Raw genomic sequence first — 25,207 nt, forward strand, 5'->3', positions numbered from 1 at the left:
GGAGAGCTGGTGCACTGCCACATGGTAGAGGTTCTGTACGTTTTCTGTTTTGGATTACAAGCTGCATGGGATTAATGCATGGTTTAAAATTTCGGCCAAGGCCAGGGACGACACCGAAAGTACATGACTTAGGTGCCGGCCCGGATTTAGGCCGAATTTCGGCAATTTCTATTTTAATTACCGAATTTCGGCTGAAATCTTGGTATTTCGGCTGAAATTTGGGTTTTGGCCACTGCCGACACCGAAATTAAAATTTTAAACCTTGGATTAATGCTTGCAGATACCTGTCGGAGACCCTGTCCCCGCTGTTGTATTTAGACGCTTTGATAAATAAATTTGTGGAGAAGTATACTACTAAGGATATGTGTAGTACCTCGAATGTTATTTCTGTATCAAACCTCTGTCCTGGAAGAAGAGGGTTCATGAACCAAGGTGACTTCCATGCTGAAGGAGATTCAATCCCTCTTTTAATGCCGGGAGTGTCAGAATATCTATTATGAAATACAGCCAGACATGGAAACAGTAAGAAGCATGATCATGCATCACTAGTTCTGCAATAAGATTTGTAAAAGAAAAGGCTCCTTAAATTATGCAGAAGAATAAGTCCATGAAAATATATGCAGAAAAGTAACTCCATGGGGACAAATGCCTGTTCTACCCAAGGTTTTAAATTTTGACCGAAATCTGAAATTTTGAACCAAAATACCCGAAACGTTATATTTCGTTCGAAATTTCACTTCCCCCGAAATTTCGGCCGAGATTTACAGAATTTCACCCAAAAATCTATATATTTTTTTAAGGGAAATGATTTCAGCGCCACAATATTTTGATAAACATGCACTCCACTTGTTTGTCATGTAGTATTTAAAGGATATTACGGTTCTCAAAAAGCTCTTAAAGCCCTTTAAATGCTACACGACAAACAAGTGGAGTGCATGTTTATCAAAACATTGTGGCACTGAAATCATTTCCCTTTTTTAATTATTTAATACTTTCCTGAAATTTCAGCCGAAATTTTCTCTGGGATAAAATATTATTTTATCTCGTTTCGTGGATTTCGCCCGAAATTTCGGTTTCGGTGAGGACCGAACGCTTTTCGAAACCGAAATTTAAAACCTTGGTTCTACCAAATTTCAGTGTCTTTAAAAATCCAGTTGTTTTCCTATATGCCCAGGTATGGCAACCCAATAGGGAGGGGATGATGCATATTGTAGGCTCAATAAGTGGCACATTTGCTCATTGGGACTTCTAGGGATTTATTTCCCTGTTATTTAGTTTTTAGGGTTTTTATTTCCATGGTATTTTGTTTCAGGGCTTTTATTTTCCATGTTATTTAGAGTTAAGGCATTTATTTATTTTCCATTGAATTTTATTTCAATTGCCTATATATAGGCCCCATGTATTAGAGATTATTAGTTTTGATGATTAATTGAAGTAAATACATATTTCTCCCTCTAATTTCTATTCTCCCATAATTTCTTCTTCTTCCTCTTTCTCCTCTATTCTTCTTCTCCTCTTCTCTTCTTCTTATTTCCTCTCTCTCTACCCTTTCCCTATATATAGGCCCCATGTATTAGAGATTATTAGTTTTGATGATTAATTGAAGTAAATACATATTTCTCCCTCTAATTTCTATTCTCCCATAATTTCTTCTTCTTCCTCTTTCTCCTCTATTCTTCTTCTCCTCTTCTCTTCTTCTTATTTCCTCTCTCTCTCTACCCTTTCCCTATATCTTCTCCTTCTTCTTCTCTCCTTCCTCTCTTCTTCTATTCATTCTTCTTTTTCTCTTCCCTGGCCTACATCAATTTGGTATCAGAGCAAAGGATCCACGACGTACTAGTTCCCCAAAGATTCAACCGCAGGTAACAGCCCTTTCACTCTTGGTTTTCACAACAAGAAGATAGTACCAAACATCACCTTAATCCCCAGTTTTACCTGATCCAAACCAGCCACAACCATCCCATCTTGTCCTTAACCGTCCGATCCCCTTTTCTCTCTAACCTGAGTGGCCATAAACCCAACCCCACCTCCACCAGCACTTTGCTGCCTTTTTTTTGTCGTTTACCCCCACCAGATCCCAGCCTTGCCGCTCCTTTATACCAATCCAAAAAGAAATAAAAATCCTAGATACTAAATAACATGGAAATAAATCACTAAAAGTCCTAATGGGCAAATATGCCAATTATTGGGCCTACAATCTACATCACTCACCCTTCCCACAAACATAAAATAGATATAAACGGTAGAAGAAAACTCAAAATAATATATTCTATAGTATAATGTATTTAATATCACCAAATCACTTAATAAATATAGGATTTCATATAAGTTATATATGAATTATATAGGATTTAATATAATTCGTTTCCATTCTAGGAACAAAAGTTGCACAAACCAGATTTATAAATGTTACCTGGCTGAGTCTACTTGGTTTTGACCTGACTTGGTAAATCACTTCATAAATATAGGATTTTAATTAATAAAAGAATAATGATATGGTAACCAAGTTGGGAACCGAGAATGAAACGAACAAATAATATCTTCATACATTAATTACAAAATGTATGAAAAATACAACCTGTAGCAATGTGAACAAATATGACTCGCTCACCGGGTTCAAATATATATTCACTTTGATGGACATAGCTTTGACCCTACTTAGTCATTTAACCAAGGACTTATATGACTAGCTATAGTCAGTAAAAACTTCAAGGAGACAACCGTTGACTCGTTTGAGTCAACCCAGTTTTTTGTTGAGTGGGTACAGACCAACCACAAGTGCTTAAGCATTGATACATATATCATTACAGTTCACAATTTATTATATGGAAATGGTATGGTTACCACTTGTTTTGACAAGTTCTACAAATCTCTTTATTTAGATAGACTATTTTCATCAGAAAGTTATAAAATAAAAAATTTGGCCACATATTGGAAGTACGAATAACTAAGAACAAAGTAGAAGGAGTCTTACATGCTGAAGTTTTCAATGCCAGAATCGTTGGGCAACCCGGCCTTCTCAAATGTTACCTGTAACGGGCGATCAATCCTCCTTTCAGTGATAGTAGGTGAGAGAATGCCACAAAAACATGGATCAGAATGGCCATTTAAACCAGACTTGTCCGATTTAATCTCTAAACTTCTACAAATGGTTTTTAAAGACCTAGAACATCCATTCAAAGAATTATTTGCCGGGTATCCATCTTGAACAGGGGAAAACAACAACATGTCATTCATATTATGTTCAACAAGAACTCCATTTGGCTGCTGCATCAGAGAAAAAAATGGGCTTGTTAAATTCAAATAGAGTGAAGCCAGATGACAGAACTAAAAATCAAGTTAGAAGATCGAAAAGGGAGAAATCCAATTGATAGAGAAAAAATGAACCATGGAACAACAACAAATTCTAAACAGAATAATCTTCAATTTTATCAGCAAGCTAATACACAGCGACTCCAATAGATGGCAATAGTCAGCAAATTTTTTTAGAGAGTTTTTTAGAATATCTAAATATAATAATATGGAAAATATAATACGATAGAACTCTCCAGTAGAAATCATGATAACAAAAATATGGACCAAAAGCACTTAGTACTGATGCAAAAAAACATGCATTTCTCAAGAAAATCTATTGCTAGGTGCTGTGAAGATGTCTTCTATTTTGGCAGTGATTGATTACCCTGCCAGGGCTTTCAGGGCTGTGCCCTGGAAGAGAAAATCAATTTTCAGTTTTACACGAGGGTATTTCTGTGTGTGTGTGTGTGTGTGTGTGTGTGTGTGTGTGTGTGAGAGAGAGAGAGAGAGAGAGAGAGAGAGAGAGAGAGAGAGAGAGAGATTTTGCAATTTTTCTTGGCCGAGAAGAAAAGAGAGTTTTATAGCCCTAAACCAAAATAGTGAAACTCTTCTCCCGTGGACATATGCACAATGCCAAACCGCATAAATCTTTTGTTCTTGCTTTTTGTAATTATGTTTCTTGCATCTCTTTTTGACATTTGTGCACATCGTGGTTTGATCTTATTTTGAGAAATTAGAGATCTCTCAATTTCTACACTAGGGTATATAAAATGTGCAAATTCAAGATAATGTTATAGTTGCCAAAAATTCAGAGCAAAAGGTGCCGATTTGCACTTACTAATAATACAACCTTTTTGGTTCTATTCCAGTGAGGGTAAATAAGAAAAGGTAACCCATTTCAAGGTAAACCATTACGAAGGAACTTTCCTTGCAATGGTTTACCCTTGAAATAATTTCTATTGTTCCAATGTCTAGTGTAAACTAAGAGGAGTATTTGATTTCAGTGACCACATGTTGTAGGGGTTGTTAGAAATGAGTCTAGAATTAGAAGAGAGGAAGAAGAAGAGGAATGAAGAAGATGGAGAGTCTCCACTAGGGAGCTGCTCATGTAAATGATGTATATATAGGCCCCAAATAGGGCATCCAATGTACAATGACTACAATACCCCTAATCTACAAGTAATGACTAAACTAACCTTACATGTTATTCAACAGGGGTAAATAAATGTACAAACCTTTTTAAGTCATCCTTTTACACCAAGTAGATCAAAGGCTTACGATCATTTTCTCGAGAAGATTTTCGGGACATAATCTATCTATGGCGCTGAGCACTAAATGACTGGTTTAGATCATCGAAATAAGTAGGCCCCGTTGTATGATTCCTAAGCACAAGACTGATTGTTGAGAGAGAGAGAGAGAGAGAGAGAGAGAGAGACGTGAAGAGAGGACATGAAGCGAGTGAATATGTAGAGAGTGGACATGGAGAGAGAAAGAGAGAGGGTGTGAAGAGAGTGACTGCACGGGAGAGAGAGAGAGAGAGAGAGAGAGAGAGAGAGAGAGAGAGAGAGAGAGAGAGAGATAATGTGCAGCTTACCCTGTTTCCAATGTGAGAGAGAGAGAGAGAGAGAGTGAATGTGCAGCTTACCCTGTTTCCAATTACTATCTCCAAGGGGGTCTGAACTACAGATCAGAATTTTCAAGATTAGCTTCCCGAGAGGACTCACCCCAACTAGTTTGGTACAAAGGCTTAGTTGAGTTGAGTTGAGTTGAGCTTCCCGAGAGGACTGTAAGCTTAAAAATTGAGTTCGTAGAAGTTGCAGGAATTGATGTATACAAGCAGTGTGATAGTAGGTTGCAGCAAGTCCCAGCTCAAGTGAAATCTTTACAATTCTAGCAGAAAATGTTTACAGCACAAGAGTAATTGTAACCGAGTAAAGATCTCTTTTTTGCTCTTCTAGGAATTCAAGATACAAAAACAAATGAAAGAAGCTCACTGATAATAGTCTTTGATTGATTCTTCAATGGAAAGAACACAATCCTAGCGAGGTGAGGTTAGAATCATTGATTTCCAATGCAGTAAACTCTAGGTGGTAAATTTCGTTTTGTTTCGGCCGAAACAGTTCGTTTCGTCGCAATAAAACAGAACCTGTTGTGTTTCGTCCAGGATTTCACCTTGTTTCGTCCTGTTTCAGTCGAAATACTTACCATTTTTTGTAAAAAAAATTACAGTAATGCCCCCAAGTGACTAGTTTTTGCTTTTTCACCATTTACCCTTAATTTTTTAGTCATTTTATACCATTTTATATCTGTTGGAAGGGTATTTTCCGTCTTTTTTCCTCCACAAACCCCTATATAAACCCATCTAAGACTTCTTTTTTTCCTCACTTCTTCTACCACACAATTTATCTCTCATAAGCATACTAATCCCTACTCATCTCACTTCCTGTACTACTTTCTACTCATTTTTACTAATTATAAAAAAAAAATTTCTGGTCATCGGGTCTTTTCCGAACCGAAATGCTGAAACTACCAAAACACTAAAACGTTCTGTTCCATTGACCAAAACGAAACAGAATCAACTCCTTGCTTGCAACAAGGTTCAAGGTAGATGAAGTGGTGTGGAAAAAGACAATTGACTTGTCTACAAATGCCTTACATATTCATGCTTGTGATCATGAATGTGTGGGGCTGTTACGTGCCTAGACCGGATCTCGGTTTGGGGCGTGCCAAACCCAATCATCATACATGAGTCCTACATATACGATGGGCCTTGAACATTCTCATTGAAAGGGATGGGGATCATTCTGATAGCCTACTTTTCAACATGAACATTTGTTCATAATGCAGAAAAGCAACCTCTATAAGAATAAGCAAACTGAAGCAGTGTGAAATAAGCGTACCCAAAAGCAATTCCCATGTCTATGAAATTATCACTTAAACCCTATGGAATTACTTGTTAGATATAAGAAAAAAAGAGGGGAACAAACTCACATTTTGGATTGTAACATCTGTATCAATCTTGGTAAGTGCATCAAAGCCTGTAATTCCTTGCTTTATCATGTCCTGATGGTTACTTTCATCAAAAACTTTGTCCAGATAGCTTCCCTCCAAAACTACAGTTTCATCACTTCTTTCTTTAGAGGCAGGATCCAAATTTCCTTGACAGCTGGGGGAAGCTATAGATTTCATTTTTAGGCAATGAGATGGAGAGAGAAGAAACCCCTCGACAGTGGACAAGGAAGCTCTGCAAGGCCCAATTTCATCAAGTATAACATCCAGGCAAGAAAAATCACTTTTATTCAGAGGAGAAGAGGTACAGAATAATCCACAAGTCATATTACTCCCATCTTTCTTCTCAATCTTGTTTCCTTGCAAAGGTGACAATAGTTCTCGCTGTCGTTTCTTTAAAATGGAAGGAGTGCATAAGAAGGATTTGGCGGCACTCTTTAGAACAGCATCAGGGCTACCAACATGAGAAGGCGAATCCCATAAGCTGTATGATGAAGTAGAACAGTTCATTGAGTTCATAAGTTGCCGAATCCCGAGTGGACTATATGCCTCGCCACCAGATTGTATGAGATCACAGCTAACAAATGGAATATCCAAGATTGGAAAGCGAGGAGGCTCATAAAATAGAGCTTCTGGATCCTGATTTTCTGTATGCATAATTGCACTTCCATCCACACAAGTAAGGTTTCCAATGGAATCCATGGGTGTGGAAGAACACATTTCATCGAGAATAGGTTTCAAAGCATCCCTTTTTTGATCTTTTTCAACAAGCATGCAACCCTTGGCACTTTCATCTCCACTGGGAGAAGTAACGGAGTTGTTCAGATAGATAAAGTCATCATATGAGCACGTAATGGGCTCTAAATCTTGAGTGCTAATTGGTGTTTCTCTAACTTCAGTATTCTCATTAATAGATATAAGTTTACCATCACTGGAACACAGTAGAGATGGAGAACCTACAGTGAAAAAACTCTGACGATACGAAGTTCCCAACATATCAGACGATCTCTGAGGATAATACGGGTGAGAGCAAGGCGCTAAACTCCGGGTTGTTTCAGAGCCTTGAATTTCAGGTTGGAAAACTAACGAACTTCCATAGCCATCCAAGTCATTAGAACCTTCCATAAGATTTCTCAAAGAAAAACCACCATAATTCCCTGTTTCTAGAAGTTTAGTCAAACTACAATTATCTTGAGATATTAATACTTCATTTTCGGGTTTATCAGGACCAATAACAATATCCCCCAGAGATATGGAGCTTTGAATATTAACATATTCTTGATCATGGTTTTCGCCGGCACCTGAGTTATAGCATTTTTCGAGTAAGCTGCCCGTTGATTCTGGCACTGCCTCCATTGAAGCTGCCTTATGCAATTCATAAGAGCTCAACTGAGAAGCATTACTGTCGGATCTTCCAGACTCACGTAAACCCTTCTGGCCAAAGGTATTAGCAGAGATGGCCACACTCGAAGGTATTTCTGGGATTGCACAAGTGGGTTTTTCAATAGGAGAGTTGTATTCTTTAGAACCCAGTGTTGAATGAGAATTTTGCGCCTTTTCTTCAGATTCAGAGCAACCAACAGGAGCTGAACAATGACTATATTCTGATAATTCTTCAACTTCTGCCCCATCCTTGCAACCACTATCTCCACTGCTCTGTTGCTTACTCACAGACGATGATGAAATACATTGGTTTGGGTTTTCCACATGAGGCACACCTTGGAAATGGAACTGTGCAAGCAGCCCTGATGCCAAGTAGGAATCCAACTTCTTTTTCACAGAACTGTTCCAGTGATTCTTTATTGCGTTGTCCGTCCTGATGTGCATAGAACAAAGCGATATTCAATAGTTAAATTGACAAACAGACCTCAAGCATGGTTTCAAATTTCGGCCGAAATACCAAAATTTCAGATTTCGGTCGGGACCGACACCGAAACCACCTAAATCCGATTTTTCGGCCAGAATCCAAAATTTTGGCCGAAATTTTGGGAAAATGATATTTTTTAAATTTTTTTCCCAAAATTTCGGCCGAAATTACTTTGCTTTTTTTTTTTACCAAATTTCAGCTAAAATTTCAGTTTCAGCTATGTCCGAAACTGAAACCGAAATTTTAAACCTTGGCCTCAAGTGAAAGGTAAATGCAAAAACAGGCAACTTCATAAAAAATATTTAAGCAACAGTGCATAAGCAACTGAAACAGCAAAGTTGTTAGAAGGCTAAAAGATGAATCTGGGTCAGATGGAAACAAATAATTCCAAAGAAGAAACCAGCCCTTACGTTTTCAAAAAAAAACCTCAAAGAAACTAATTTTAAGAGTGGTGTGTTTATTCCAGACAGATAAGAACTTCAGGATCTACCTTCCAGGTAAGAATTTTGTTAATTCTGCCCACTTGTTCCCATAAATTTGATGAGCATGAATTAATGCCAGTTCCTCTTCTTGAGTCCATGCCTCCCTATTTATGGCAGGATTAAGGTGATTATGCCACCTGAAATATGATTCCATTTCACTTAAATAACATGCTCTAATAACACAAAATAATTAATCCAAAAAGAACAGAGCTGTTCCACAACAAATCAAAATATAACCCACATCACACCACATTCTGAAATTAGAAAGGGAATAACTTGGTCTCCCTACACCACCAGTTTATGTTAGTAATAGAACATGAGAAGGCATTGGGTGTTTCAACATTATCAAACATAAAAACAAATAAGAAGAATTAAATTCTGCACACGAACATTAGTTTTTTTATTTAAAATAACACAAATGGATAGATGCAGCCTCCATGAAGTATGAAAAAGAACACCACCGTTAATCTACAAAGTGAATGTCTTAAAAATCTAAAACGAGCAAGAATGCTTAAGAACATGTCATATAAAGTAGTTGAGTAAAGACAATTTTCGATTCTCAACACTAACACAAGTCACAAGCAAGGTTTTAAATTTCGGATTCGGTTTCAGTTTTGAAACCGAAATTCCGGCCGAAATCCCGAAATTCGGAAAAAAATTGAATTACTTTTTTTAATCTGAAATTTCGGAAAATAAGTAAAATTATAAAAAAATCATTTTTCCTAAATTTCGGGTTTTGTGGATTTCAGTTTTGCTCCCAACCGAAATCCGAAATTTCAGGATTTCAGATGAAATTTAAAACCATGGTCACAAGGTATCTGACTTTATACATCCAAAAAATTATAGAACAGGGACCAAACATGCAAAGGCATGAGGTGTTTCAACATTATCAAGTAAGTGAAAGAAAGAATATGCCACTTAAATTCTACACAGAATAATTATTTTCTTATTCAAAGTACGCGCAAATGGATGGAGATAATGCTTATCAAAGGAACTTGCCCGTCGATTTATATAGCGAAATTCCAAAACATCTAATCTGGAGATAATGCTTATCAAATGTTTTAGAAGGCAGTTGTTCTGTACAAGTATCGTGGTTTTAAATTTCGGATGAAGTACCGAAATTTCAGATTTCGGCTGGGACTGAAATTTAAAGCTGAAACCAAAATTACCACTCAAATTTCATTTTCGGCTGAGGCAGAAACCAAAACCGAAATTTCAATCGTTGATAAGTATTTGTTAACGTCCAACTCTAGAAAAAGGTACCTGACTACATTACCTAGAAGAATACAACCTCGACTTCATCAGTTGAGAAAGACTCTAAAGCCCAGCTGCACAGCTTTATAACTAATCAAAGTTAAGCTCTAATCAAGCATGAGTTAGAAGCAACCCAGATATTTCCAAGACTAAACAAGGTAAAGAAAAAAAATGCAAACTCCACTTCAATTGAGAAACACTCTAAAACATGGTTCTAAATTTCCATCGAAACCGACACAAACAACCAAAATGTTTCTGTTAGCATGCCCATCAAAATTCATACCGAAACTAAAATGCATATCGAAACCAAAACCGTAAGTTTATTAATGGTATACTATAACAATATATGTATATGAATCACATCTGAAGTCTAGAGTATATATTATGGATAAATACATTATTCAGTCATACCTTTCTCGACATTGCTTTCCAATGCGTCCAGGTAATGCCTGAGCAATGGTTGACCACTTTTTTGCCCCGTATCTATTCACCAATTCAACTATCATGTCATCTTCCTGTTTAAGATGTTGTAATATCAATTAAATTAGATAACATAGCACGAATATTCAAAAAAATTCCAAGTAGAAGAGAAGAAAATGTGAAAATAAAGGTAGCAGGGAAGGTTTGCAAGACTGTTTATATTTATAATACTTATAGGTAGCAGAAAAGCGTAGGTTCATAAGATTAAAGTTACAGCTAGAATAACTTACCTCTTTTGACCAAGGTCCTTTCACAAGCTCAGGATTTAAGACCTTTTGCCATCTGTGCAAGCACTGAACATCAGTGCGATCTGCAAAACATTCGGCTGCAAAACGCAAAAAAGTACATGTAAAGGAATGAGTTTTGGAGTAATTGGTTGTTTCGCATGGCACCATAGCAAAGGTCAGTTCAAAACTCCATGATATTAAAAATCCACATGTAATGGCCAACCCAAAAAATAGAGGGGCCACATGTGCATAGTTTTAAATTTTGTCTGAAATCCGAAATTTCAGTTTCGGATTTCAGTTGGGACCAAAATCGAAATTTTGCGAAATCCGAAATTTCAGATTTCCCAAATTTCAGCCAAAATTTTGAGAATTTTTTTTTTTAAATAATATTTTTACGAAATTTCCCAAATGATTAATTTATTATTATTATTTTTACCATATTTCGGCCAAAATTTCGGTTTCGTCCAAGGCCGAAATTGGGACCGAAACCAAAATTTAAATCCATGCACATGTGCCACGTGTAGGCTAACCCTAAAAGGAGGGCACGTGTGTGGGGGGGTTTAAAGTATAAAAGATTAAATAAAGTCATATCCAATAGCTTAAGCTTTTGGAGTAATTGGTAGTTTCACGTGGTATATTCAGGGTTGAAAGCAGAAAGTCATGACGTGATAAACAGGTTAGGTAAAACATATAGTTGCTAGACCAAGAGACAGAAATATCATGCAACACAAATACAGGAAAATGCATGCCCAAGACAAGAGGATGCAGGACATGTGAGAGTTTACAAGGCGCATACAAATGAAAGAAATATGTGAAAGGAAACAAAAGGGGACACTTGGAAGTTGGAGGAGCTGATGGATAATTGCAGAAGAAACAAAAAATGAAATCATTTCCTTTAAGAGAAAAAACAAAGTATCGGTAAAATACCTTGAAAACATGTCTCACACATTCACAAAATGCATTTTCTCACTTTGAGAAAGAGTTTTCGAATTCAAAGAACATCATTGCAAATCTCTCCAGAACTGGGCATATTTTTGAGAAAGAATTTTCTCAAAAAACAAACAAAATTTAGAAATTTGTTTGTTTCGGAGACCTGTTTCCCGCACTCACAAAACACGTTATCTCATTTTGAGACATGATATTCAAATTCAAGAACAAATTATCACAAAAAACCCTGGAATCTGGGGAGATGGTCTCACGGCTGTTTCCAAAACGGTTTTCCAGCTACGATTTCCCTTGGACTGTTAGTGTTCCTGATAACCACGGACAAAATGACCTGGGTAGAATGATTTCTACCGGCAAGGTAACCATCCAACAACTGATATGCTATTGAAGTATTGGGAAACAATTCATCCAGAACAACAAATATGGCTCTATGGACAGATAAAAGGACCGGAACAACAACACAATACTAACTACAAATACTCTTCTGATGTTACACCGACGGACAAAACTATGAAGAAAATTTCAATGATCGTGGAGAAGCACATAACAAAATATTCTAACAGGATTTTAAATCGTAATGCTTCACAATATATAATTTTTATAATGAATCCCTCACTGTTGTGTTTGTGGTAAGGGTACACAAAACATTGTCTAATGTCTCATGTTCAATTCTCACGAGGATTGGTGCAAAAACATGTAATTTTTATAAAGAGTGTCAGTCCTTAAAACAGGACCTTGATATATCAAATGGGCTCCTTCTCCATGCCCAACACTAACAGTCACAAGATGGCACCATGAGAAGGTGCTCCATCAGAAAAATCTCTCTTAAATAAGAGTTAATCCGGTGGGATCAATTCACTTGATTGGGGAGCGGATACCAATTCTTACTAGATATACAACTACAAAGCACAATATAATCATGTTTGTTTATTATCTTCGTACAAACCTATCTTGTAGGGAGAAAATGTACACAAGATGTTCTACACAATAACCATATCCAAACAACATATTAAGTAAATAGCAAAGTTTGAAATTTCGGTTCCGGTTTCAGCTGAGGCCGAAACCAAAATTTCGGTGTAAATTTAGGTATAAATTTCGGTTTCGGTCCCGGACGAAATCTGGTATTTCGGCCGAAATTTAAAACCATGGTAAATAGTATCTCTGAACTTTAACCACCATGACACCATAGCATGCTAAATCTAGCCAACAATGACATTCTTACCCTCATATTCTGTTGTTTATGAACTGTCTATTGTTAATGTCTTCTGTGGCCTACCATTTCAGTTCCATTGTTTTTCAACCTCAGTAACACATCACTGCTATGTCTTAACACAAAGTTTAGATTACACTATTCTTTTACTTAAATCAACTTTACGGACAAATATTTTGGCATTTTATGAATCGTTCTTGTTTTTAGTTACAGTATCCAGGTCTGAACTTTGGTCTCCAAGCTTGACAGGTTTCCAACCCAAATACAATGAACTTAGTTTGGGTGCCCCTTTTTTTCTAAGAACTTCAAAGTTTCATCAGATTAATTCTCATCATATATGCGTGAAATTTGTTCAGAATCAGAAAAGGAGGTAATCGTGGTAATAATTAGGAAAACAATGTCCAGGTATAGTTTCTGTTGAAACTATAGAAAATAATTAAATGATAGATGCTAAACTCTGTTACAAAGCTTGGAGAGAGTAGTCCAATCATTCATGAGTACATTGATAATTGCAAGATGTCCTAGTTGAAGATTACAGCCAATATAAAATGACTAGGAAGGAAAGGATGAAGAACTGGTTGGAGGTGGCAAAATGACAATAAAAGCCAAAGAAAAAGAACAAAAAATGAAAAACAATGGTTAGGAAGAAATTAATCGTAACTTATATAAAGGTGCATGCAAATAAAATAATAGGATATATATACAGAAAAGTGTTTCTGTTCGGTCGAGCAAATACATTATCTGCTCAGTCGGCCATAAATACAGTGGGGGCTCGGGGGCCCGCCCACATTGTTTGGGTGATGCAAACCATTCATTTGATGGAACCTGAGATAGATAGGGTGTGCCCAAAAAATCAGTTCCATAGGATCATCACAACTCTTGATTTGTGGAGGTTAAAATGGACGGGTATAAACCTCCACAAATCTGTCAATTTTAACCTCCACAAATCGAAGGGTTAGGATGATCCTATGGAGCTGATTTTTTGGGCACACCCTATCTATGTCAGGGCCCATCAAATGAATGCTTTGGAACAATGCGGGCGGGCCCCCACTGTGTTTGGCCGACTGAGCAGATAACATTAACGTAATCTGCTAGACCAAGCAAAAAACATTACTCCCATATGTGTGTGTGTGTGTGTGTGTGTGTGTGCGCATATATGTGTGTGCGCTAGTGTGAGTATATGTATCATCTATAATGGATATCAAGTACAAAGCTACCTATTTTTTTCCAATTTTTCCCCTTGTAGCGATGGACAGCTTGGCATAATAACGCATCCTGCATACAATAACACAAAAGCAATCCACCTTATCAGAAGATGTGCACAGGATAACACCATAGAAACCAAATAAATATAAATGAAGCAACCCATCAAAAACACACACTGAAAAACATAAATTTGCACAAAACAAAGCTTCAAGAATCAAAGACATGATGGGCCAATCTCATGTTTTTCCAAGAATAAAAAACATGAGATTTGGTATTTGTTGGGTTTTCCCAAAGTCTATTCCGTCGTTATTGCATCAGTGGGGAGGGGTTCCTTGGAAGGAAAAAGGGAAAACTTTGTGGAATTTTTATTTACTTGCTACGTGGTGGTCTATTTGGAAGGAGAGGAATGCTAGGATATTTGAGGGGAAAGCTAAGAACCCTCATTGGACCTACTTGAAGATTATCACCTTGGTTATATCTTGGGTGAGATGCCTTCCTTCTTTCCGGTTTGTATTGGCTTATGATCTTTGGGAAGGTTGGAGGGAGGTTTGTTTTAGTGTTGATCGGAGAGCTCTTGTCTCGCAAAGGTGGGAATCGCCTCCTCAAAATATGCTTAAGGTTAATTTTGATGGAGCGAGCTTTGGCAATCCGGGTCCGGCTGGGGTGGGAGGAGTGTCATAACGAAGAGGGGGGAGTAGTGTGGGCATACTATGGCTCTATAGGTGTCTGTGATGCCTCTGAAGCTGAAGTGAGGGCTGCGCATTTTGGCATTTTGCATATTGATAGAAGTCTGTTGGATCTCGCTAAATGTGATTCGTTGGCTGAAGGTGGGAAGGCTCCTCCGTGGAGATTACTTTCCATGTTTGATGAGATTGGTGATATAACTTCGAGGTCTTCTATAGGATATCAACATGTCAGAAGATCGGCAAATAATAAGGCGGATGTGCTTGCCAAGCGTGGTGATCTGGTGGTCCTATTAGGTGGTTTGACCACCTTCCTCCTTGAGGAGTGGTGTGCCGTTGATTGTATATTTCGTCTCTTTTGTCTTCTCGTTTTCTATTGTAAATATGGGAGTTCCATCTCGGTCTCCTGTTTTTTTCCTTTATTTATAATATTACCTTTCAAAAAAAAAAAGAATCAAAGACATGGTTTGAAATTTCGGTTTCGGTTTTGGCCTCAGCCGAAAACGAAATTTAGGTGGATATGAAATTTCCGTGGCAATTTCAGTTTCGGTGGAAATTTCGGTGAAAATCTTAAAATTTCAGTTTTTCAGTTTTGGTTTTAAATTTCGGTCCCGACCGTAATCCGAAATCCGAAATTTCGGATTTTGGCCGAAATTTAAAACCATGATCAAAGCTACACGTCCGTACATTTATCTCTAAACGGATCAAGTAGCAAAAAAGATAGATTAGGCTTATTTGCAAAAAATCTAGGCATCAGAAACTACAATACAAGAACATTTATTAGAGTGCCTTGACAAGAACACAAAATGAACAACTCCTAAAGAAGCAACTTCACAAGGTTAAAATTTTGGGAGGGATCATGATACTCCTTGCTTGGAGGCCACACTGCCTCCTCAAATGCCATGGAAATGCACACTCCTTTCGCTAAAAAAGGAAGAGGAAATGAAAAATCATAAAAGTTACAAGCCCCAATAATGAGAAAGAGTGAGATGGCATAAATAAAGGGAAAAAAGAAAAATAAATTAACTTTTTAAATGTCAAGTTCATACAAAAGAGCATCTAAAGCAAATGGATAAATAATGGGAGTAAAAGAAGAAGAAAAGTAAACAACCATTAGAATAGAACTGAAAGTGTAATGCAATATTTCTAAAAAAGTTTTTCATTGTTCAATTCGCAGAACTGAATTGAAATAACATAATGAAATGAGTATATCACAGGCATCACATCATGAATATTCCATCTATAGTGGCTCCTGTCATTTACTTGAATAGACATTAGAAAAGACTCAAAGAAGAAGACTTAAGAAACTCATAAAATTGGAAAATTAAGAGTTTATGAAAAATATTTCTTCAACATATCAAAGAAAAATGTCACTAAGATATCTAACAAAAGAGAAGATCAAATTCCACTCATTTTTAAAAGATATACCAGAAACTAAAAGATCACAAACAAAAATTATATATTTGAAAAATGATAAGCTCCTACAAAAGTGATGACTGAAGAGTTCCACTCTTAATAACACAGGAAATAGCTACAACCAAACACTAAAAAATGAAAAAGTTCCTAAGCCGGTTACATATCATATTTTCTTAATTCCAAAAAGTATACCATGAATACATTTCCATGTAAATATTACCTCTTCAGCTGTCCACTGCCCCTTTGACGAGCGCCTCGTTGGGCCACTTGTTCTCCTACAAAAGCATCACATAAATGTGTTAGGTTAGCCACCAGCAATCATTCAATACATTCAATTGAACAAATATGATAGCCAGGAGCAAATTTGAAACAAAAAGAAATTATAATATCCCAATAGTCTCAAAGATATATCCCCCAAAATCATGAACATCCGCCACCATACATAAATTCCGTAGCAGTGGAACTGACGAAAGCAAATACACAAAAATCACCCTACATACAAAGCTTGTTTTCCACCATAGGTAGTTATTGATAAATGAAATAGAGTTTACATGTATCCCACCTAATAAGCATGTTCATCTATAGACCTATTCTTAACAATAATACAATTACAAACAAAGAAGAGAAGAAAACGAAAGATATATATATATATATATATATATATATATATAACATGAACTAAACATCGTGCTATCTTTAAAGTTACTTTAGGAACTTTACCCATGCAGAGGTCTTGATTTATGAAAACCCTCGCCAGCCCCATCTGGGAGAGGAGGAACGGAAACTTCCCCTCCCCGGCCAGTTCTTGTCCTGTCACTTGCCATTGCTCCTTGATTGACAAGTGAAGTTGCATACCTCAATTCTCATATAGTGAAGTTGCATACCTCAAACCATCAGCAACCTCCAGAAAGAGCTACAAGAGCTACCTCTTAATAGTGCAAAACAAACTGCAAATCGAAAATGCAAAACAAAAAAAGGAGCACCATTTATGCAAGTCAGTAGAGAAATGTTTGAGAGAAACATTCTTCGAATTTTTTTAATTTTTTTTTCATTTTCAAAAGAAAAAAATTCAAAGGCACAATAATGAGTAAAATATAGTCTGAACTTCATCGAACCAAAGCCTCCAAATATGAAGACAACCCATAAAACTAAGAGAAACATGAACCTATATAAAATCTTAAAGAAATTAGGATTCAAGTTAGGATTAAAGTCAAGCAAATAAAGTGTCTCCAACCAAGTAACTTCTAATCTTTAATTGGTTCTTGTTAACCAAATCAAAGTACAAAATGATAAAAAATTCAACCAAACAAAACAAGGGTCCAGATCGGAGGTTGCTTTGGTTTCTGGTTATTTCTAGTTCACTATGCATCTCCTGACAGTAGGATTCAGTTCTAGTTTTTCTGAGTCACAATTTTCTTTGTGAGTATCCGCCACATATTGTTCCAGAAACAGAGATGCAGCAGACCTCGGGAGAGTCATTGTAAGTTACTGTTGTTCAACCAGGCTCTGAACCTCAATCTGACAAATTAATCAATTAAAAGTAAACAGGACCACACGGTTTCTCTTATGAATTTGTTAGCAGTCCGTTATTAACTATTCACAAATTAGATGAGATGAGACTTTCCTTATTTCACTTCAGCCTTTTAACTTTTTTTTACCCTGTTGGATAAGTTATGTAGTTTGTATACCACGCTGAGGGTATACTGATCATTTCACTATATATAACCCCCTAGCAACTGCACACCTATATATAAATCATATTGATGAGGGCCCGATTAACTTTCTCACTTGTCTCCTTCTCTATTCTCTCTACTCTCTTCTTCTGATCTTCCATCCAACATGGAATCAGAGCCCTATGGTTCTTACGTTCTCATTTTTTTCTCCCACTTTCTCTTTTTTCTGCTTCCAAAATTCAAAAACAAGTTATTGTTTACGTGAATAGTACCATGTGAACAGAGTACCGCATGAACAATGCCACGTGAACAGTACCGCATGAACAGTGTCACGTAAACAGTACTGCATGAACAGTACCAATGGTACAGCTGCATCGTTTGAACGGTAACCCTGGTTTGTGTGTCTGGTTCATCGTGCTCCCCGTCTTCTCCATGACCCGATAAGTTTTTAGAGTGCCGATTGTTTGTGATGTTGGGGTTACTATGCTTCTGAAAAGTAATACATTGTCTGAATATTGATGGTTTTACTAAGGTACTTTCGTCGGTTGGAGTGAGGTACTAATATCTTCATGTTCTCTCTGTTGTCTGAATAATAATTAGTAATTTTGTGTGATCTGTCCGTCTTTGGCTACTCCCTCTGTTTCGCCTACTGTGGAGATTCAAAACGTTCAAATGACATCCATTAAATTGGATGGCTCCAATTATCCACCATGGTGAATGGCAATTGAAACCTTTCTTCTTGCCTGAGGAAAGGTTAAGTTTATTGAAAGAGATCCCCCTGATATTGAAGATAAAACTTATAGCAAACGGAGACAGAAAGACGAGATCAAAACCCTTCTTTGGAAAACAATGGAACCCAAGGTCGCAGGACCTATGGTGTACCTTAAATCGTCCAAGGACATCTGAAAGAGAGACAAAACTTCCCCTCCCTGATCATCAGTGTGTCGTCTTCGTAAAGCTATATATGTGCTGAAACAAATTCCTCAAGCATGGTTTGGAAGATTCAAAGAGGCGGTTATGCGCTTCAGTATGAAGCAATGTGCAATGGATCACTCCATATTTAGTTCTCAGTTTGATGTCGGGGACATTTTCTTGATAGTGTTTGTGGATGATATTGTCATTACGGGAAAAACAACACATGCATACAGAAGCTAAAGACCTTCCTTTAGAAAAAGTAAAAGTTTTACACTAAAGACTAAAGTCATCTCATGTACTTTCTTAGGATTGACGTGGCTTAATCTCATGGTGGACTTTCGTTGTCTCATAGAAATATGTGTTGAATATATTAGAGGAAACAGGTTCCTTGGGAGTGAAACCTACTGACATGCCCATGGACCCTAATGTAAAGCTATATCTAGATCAGGGAGACTTATTAGAATAACTAAGCAAATACAGGAGGCTAGTTGGCAAATTAATCTACTTGAGAGTCATTTGTCCTAATATTTCCTTTGTAGTGGGAGTCGTCAGTTAATTCATGACTTTGCCACACACTTCTCACTAGGCTACAATTGTTCACATAATGAGGTACTTGAAGAGTGATCCTGGGAAAGGCTTACTTTTTAAGAAACATGGCCATGTCAAGCTGGAGGGATTCACGGATGCGTATTAGGCAAGATCTCCAGCAGATAGGAGGTCCACTACAGGATACTACACCTTTGTTGAGGGGAATTTGGAGTCGTGGCAAAGTAAGAAACAAGACGTGGTAGCCAGATCAAGAGCAAAAGCGGAGTATCAAGCCATGGCACACACGTGGGGCTCTGACGTGGTTAGGGCTCTTATCTAAGAGGACTATTTTCCCCTCATCTCTAGCATCATTGTATTGTGATAATACAACAGCAGTCCATATTGCCACAAATCCAATGTTTCATGAGAGGACTAATCTCATTGAAATGGACTGACACCTCATTCGTGAGAAGATTCGGAAGGGTGAAATATGCATTGTATTTACTCGATCAAGAGATCAGTTGGCCGATATGTTTACCAAACCATTAGGAAGGGCAAAGTTGAGTGATATTTGTAGCAAGCTGGGAATGTACGATATATACACTCCATCTTGACGGGGAGTATTGGATGAGTTATGTAGTTTGTATATCAGGTTGAGGGTATATTGATCATTTCATTGTGTATAACCCTAGCAAACTGTACAGCTATATATAAATCATATTTGTGAGAGGGCCTGATTAACTCTCATTTTTCTCCTTTTCCGTTCTCTCAACTCTCTTCTCCTCTTTCTCTTCTTCTGATCTTCCATCCAACAAACCTGAAAAGGAATGCGGCCATGACACGAACCTCTAAATTTTTTACATATGATAAGGGGCATACAACTAGTGTTAGGATTAGACTTAGCCAATTTGAACCGGGTAAATTCTTTCACGTTCTTCATGAAAATTTTCTAAAGGACTCATTAGCCGACCCCAACTAGTTTGGGACAAAGGCTTAGTTGAGTTGAGTTGATAAGGGACAAACAAGCAGTGGGTAGGCCTCCTAGCCTCACTAGCAAAAAGAGAAAACCCTAACAAAGAGCTAAAGAGGGTAGCAATAGAGTAAGCTTAGGACCAAATTGGGACAAAGGCTTAGTTGAGTTGAGTTGATAAGGGACAAACAAGCAGTGGGTAGGCCTCCTAGCCTCACTAGCAAAAAGAGAAAACCCTAACAAAGAGCTAAAGAGGGTAGCAATAGAGTAAGCTTAGGACCAACGGGGAGGACTAGTAGCCCTCTTTGTAGCTCTGTGAATCTAAGCCCAAAAATCCTGGAACCCTTCGCAAATATTATCAGGCCTTTGTCATGGTGAGAAGTTGGTTTTGAGATTCTCCTTGACCGTGTTTTTACCATTGTTTTCTATTTTTCCTTGGTTCTACTGGGTTGCATACGTAGTGGTGTTGGATCTTCAATGTCTACCTCTGTGTCAAGACTCATGTTATCATTTAGCAAAGCAAGCCTAAAGAATCTTCTCTGACTCTCTCTGAAAGAGCCTGTACTCTTTCCTCGAAACAGTCCAGCCCCTCTAGAAAACTAGTCGAAGAAGGGAGCTTAGATGGGGATCCTCCTAGCAAGAAAGGGCCCGATGGAAACCAATGTTTGTGGACTATAGGAGGAGCTGAGTGGCTTTTTCCATCATCTTCAAGCCTGAATATCATGACCTGAATCTGACATGTGTCTTCATTTGTTTATGACTCTGAGCCGGATAGCAAACCTGCTTCTGAAAGGACTTCTCTGCCTAACTGCCTCCTCTCTCGGTAAGCTGGTAGCAAAGGGGTCCATTCGGGCAGCAGGTGGGGTTGGAGCTTTAGTGGTTAGCGGAGAAGATGCAGGGGCAGTAATTTGCTAATGCGGGCCCAGGACAGCTGAGTGGAACATCAGGCAGAGGTTCAAGGGCGGGGGCGCTCCCTAAGAGAATAGCTATCTGCTAGTGAGAACCTGAGCTTTAGCCCAAAAAGGTCCCTTCCTGCTATGTGATCAGAGGGGGTTGGGACGATTAAAGGGACCAAACCTGCTGAGGCTGGGCCAGAAGGTGCTTGATTTTCTTGGGCCTTATAAGAGTTCTGGCACTTGACTTTCCTGGACCTTATAAGAGGAGCATGGGCAGGGAGGCAACAAGGATAGAGTTTCCCTTACTTTTCTTGGGTTTTATTTCCCTGGTAATTGGTGTTAATCTTGGCGCTGCCCCAGTCGAGGCAGGGCCTAGTTCTGAACCCTTTCTGATCTTTTGCTTTGGGGCAGAACTGGAGCCAGTCTTGATTTGGTTTTATTGTTTGACTTTGAAGGAGATCTCAAGGTGGCAAGGCTGGTTTTTCCCTTTGACATCAAAAGGCTTTCTGCCTTCTCTCTAGGATGAAAGCAGAGGATACATGATTCTGATTTGTGTCCCCGGAAAATTGAGCAGAACCAATCTTTTATCTGTTAGTGTTGCTACCCTCAGCTCAAGGTCTATATATGGTTCCATTGGGCCAGTCACAGATGGGTGCTCCACACTTTGTATGGTGATAGCCTGTGTGGTTTCTTCTTCCAATTGATCCATAGATTGCAATTCAAGAACTTCAAGAATAAGCTGGTGTGTTTTCTCTTGAGTTTGCAGTCCTGCATTTGTAATAATCAGATAATCAGAAGAGACCTTTTTTGGGTATCACCGCCCGCTCCTCTAGAATTTGATTCACTTGGTATTTTTTCAGCCAAGGTCCATCTAGAGACAAAGTCTGGAGTTGGCAAAAGATTTCACTACCTAGGATTTAGTTGACATGCTTCTCTGGCCATAATTTAGTTTGACAGCATCCTTAACAAAGTCTGGAGTTAGCAAAAGATTTCACTACCTAGGATTTAGTTGACATGCTTCCCTGGCCATAATTTAGTTTGGCAGCATCCTTAGATGCTAAGGCTTCGCCTCCCTCTTTATGGCATTCTACTGGTGTGACTTGCTGCGGCTTCATCACCTTGACATTAGTTCTACATTCCTAGTCATGATGCCCGAATTTGAAGCAGAGGTCAAACCACTTTAGAAGTTTTTCATAAATGATTGTTTGTGAGGTGACTCCACCACCAGGGATCCCTAGCCAGATGTGATCATAGAGTTTTTCTCAGAGATTGATTTCGACAGATTATCGCGATATCTGTTCTGCTTCCTTGAATGGTTGGAGTGTCAATTTTGAGCATCCTCCCAAGGAGACAAACTACTAGAGCCAGCAAATCATCGTTGAAGAAATACAGAGGTAGGCCAGGGAGGGTGATCCATATTGGAGCAATGGGAGGTTCCACTGTTTGCCGGAGGAGGAAATACTGAATTTTTATGTTGTTTGCAAGCCATACGGAGGGAACATCCTGTTCAGATCCAAACTTGATGAGGAAGTGTCTTTGGTCTAGGATCGTTACAACAAGATCAGAAGAGAAGTGAAATTTCTGCTTGATCGCCCCTTTTATTACAAACAATGAAGGGTGACCATAAGAGCATTTGGCCACAAGGGCCAATTTGAATGGTGCAAAACCATTCTTTATGTCTTCTACACTGAGGAAAAGGGTTGGAATACCAGTGACAGTTGTGGCAAAAACAAGTTTCTAGATGCTGGATCAGCGAAATTTTGAACAAGGGGAGCCCAGGTAGCCGGACCTGAAGAGCTTGTTGGCGGGGGAACTAGGTAGGCAGTGCCTGGAGACCTAAGCAAGGGAGGAAGAATCTATATGTGGGGGAGCCTCCACCGAGGGAGACGCCCCAGAAGAAACTGTTTCTACCTCTAAGGCATTTCTTCAAATACGACGACAGCCCGAAGCCAATGCACACAACCTAATTCGATCAATTTTTTCTATGAGTTCGTTTAGCCCCTTTTTTGAGAGCAGGGCAAACGAATCAAGAAAAAACAAAGGGACTTACCTGGTTACCAGCGGCAAAGGGATGGTGTCGTGAAAACCAAGGCGACGGAATCTTAAGTCACCCTTTTCTCTCTGTCTCTTTTCCTATCCCCGGCTGAGATTAGGGTTCCTCGAGGAGCTTTCTGCTGAAGAGTATCGCCGGCATCTTCATATGTGGCCCGAACGGATGATGATTGAAACCCAGCTTCAGACCGGTTAAAAACCTACTGATTTAATCTTCTTGAGCACAGTAGTTCTGCAGATACCAAGTGGGATTATTGGTTTCCTCATCCAAAGCTCCATGTTCAGACACCATAGCAACTGGCTACTTTCCACAGTATGTCGCCGCTTTCAATCCAAGGCACTCGATTAGGTCAAAGGTGCCATTGGCATTCATCAATTTAGAATTATAACATTTTTTAACAGTCAGTCCACCGCAATTTCCTTACGCATGTAGGACTAAGGTGCTGTGTTTGGACACACCATTTTTCATCAAATACAAAAGGTGTCATTGGCATTCATCAATATAGAAGTCTAACATTTGTTAATAGTCAGTCCACCGCAATTTCCTTATGCATGTCGGACTTAGGTGCTGTTGATGGATACACCATTTTCATCAAATACAGAGGCAACCCATAAAACTGTGGAAAACCTCAAATTTCAACAAAAAAAACAAAAAAAACCACCTAAAGGTAGGTTCGAATCAACCAAGTAAACTCGAACCTCTGGCAGCTTCTCTTGAACCAAATTAGGGTTTTAAAAAACAAAATTCAACCAGCCAAAGACTCCATTTTCATCAAATATGAATACAACACAGAAAAGTGAGAAAACCCTAATTCTAAAAATGATATTCTGAAGGAAAACACTGTTCAAATCAACCAAAAATCCCTATGAATACAACACAGAAAAGTGAGGAAACCCTAATTCTCAAAATGATATTCTGAAGGAAAACACTGTTCAAATCAACCAAAAATCCCCCTCAACCACTAAAAGACAAATCTACAGAATGGCAATTTCAACCCAATTGCCACCTACATTTTCATCATATATTAAGACAACACAGAAAAGTGAGAAAACCCTAATTCTCAAAATGACATTCTGAAGGGAAACACTATTCAAATTAACCAAAAATTGCCCTCAACTATGAAAAATCAAATCTACAGAAAGGCAATTTCAACAAAATTTTGAAAGTTCCTTTTCGAGACATTGGGATTTCAGATAAACCAATGATCGAAACCTAATCTCAAAATATTCTTAAAAAAAAACCCAAATTTAAAAGAAAACGCAAATGAACAGACTATAACCTAATTCCAGATCAAATAAATTCGAAAAGAAAATCGTAAACTCACGTAATCGAAGAGATCGATGAGGCAGATGGATTGAGCTTCGCAGATCTTAGAAATCTCCGATTCTTCAAACGGAGAAGGAAAAAATTCGCAGAGAGAGAGAAGGGGGGGGAGAGAGAGAGAGAACATAAGAGGGGCGGATTTCGTATTTTAAACCCTACGTTTAAACGTCTATCAGATCTAGATTGATCTAACGGGTGACCTTCTTCCGATCGTGAAGGATGACGAGATCACAAACGTCCGCTTCGAGGGTTTTGTCAAATACTATATTAAGCCCACTTTTAAAATATTTCGAATCCCCAACGGCAGGCAACCGGCTGTACCCCGTCCGTTTACCGTACGGACAGTAACTTTATTTCTTTGTTTAAAACGTATCCGAGCACCCTCACGGAAACTTTAATGCTCTGTTTGGTTGCTGGGTTTTTTTTGTTCCCAGGATTTATGTGGGTAAAGGTTTAGTGGTCACATCAGCTTTTTCTTGCTGACTTCAGCAAAATCTTGTCTTGAAAAGGGTGTTCTCTCTTTCTCTCTCTACCTCTCTCTCCACTCATCATAATATCTTTCTCTAATTAATGCTTGTCCCCTCTTTTGTCTCCTACCTTTACCCACATAAATCCCAAGAAAAAAAAAAAACCTGGAAAGGACTTTTACTGCTGAATTTTGCAAGAGAAAACAGCCAATCGAGCTCAATTTTCAGCAGACTTTGTCTTATTCATCTGAGGTGGCTGTTCTCTCATGCAAAAGTCAGCCTCGGAGCGAGTTTTCAAGAAACTCCCTA

General features: G+C 38.3%; 1 protein-coding gene across 2 annotated transcripts in view; it reads right to left on the reverse strand.

The window, feature by feature from the left end:
- Positions 1 to 24,628, reverse strand: part of LOC143846399 (transcription factor MYB3R-1-like) — a 28,054-nt gene extending 3,426 nt beyond the window's left edge. The window contains exons 1-10 of one of the 2 annotated variants that reach the window (XM_077354833.1): positions 24,433 to 24,628; positions 16,794 to 17,020; positions 16,294 to 16,348; positions 13,986 to 14,043; positions 10,617 to 10,711; positions 10,318 to 10,421; positions 8,661 to 8,789; positions 6,286 to 8,119; positions 2,975 to 3,264; positions 374 to 491 (exon numbers count right to left, since the gene is read on the reverse strand). In XM_077354833.1, the coding sequence (XP_077210948.1) occupies positions 374 to 491; positions 2,975 to 3,264; positions 6,286 to 8,119; positions 8,661 to 8,789; positions 10,318 to 10,421; positions 10,617 to 10,711; positions 13,986 to 14,043; positions 16,294 to 16,348; positions 16,794 to 16,897 (2,787 nt within the window). In that variant the 5' untranslated portion in view covers positions 16,898 to 17,020; positions 24,433 to 24,628. Of the gene's footprint in view, positions 1 to 373; positions 492 to 2,974; positions 3,268 to 6,285; positions 8,120 to 8,660; positions 8,790 to 10,317; positions 10,422 to 10,616; positions 10,712 to 13,985; positions 14,044 to 16,293; positions 16,349 to 16,793; positions 17,021 to 24,432 lie in introns of both variants that reach the window. The other variant, XM_077354832.1, reaches the window with a different exon arrangement.
- Between the last annotated feature and the right edge of the window lie 579 nt (positions 24,629 to 25,207).

The sequence above is a fragment of the Tasmannia lanceolata genome, unplaced genomic scaffold (assembly GCF_043159265.1).
Source record: "Tasmannia lanceolata isolate RefF3 unplaced genomic scaffold, GAP_Taslan_0.1 ptg000015l, whole genome shotgun sequence".
NCBI classification, from domain to species: domain Eukaryota; kingdom Viridiplantae; phylum Streptophyta; class Magnoliopsida; order Canellales; family Winteraceae; genus Tasmannia; species Tasmannia lanceolata.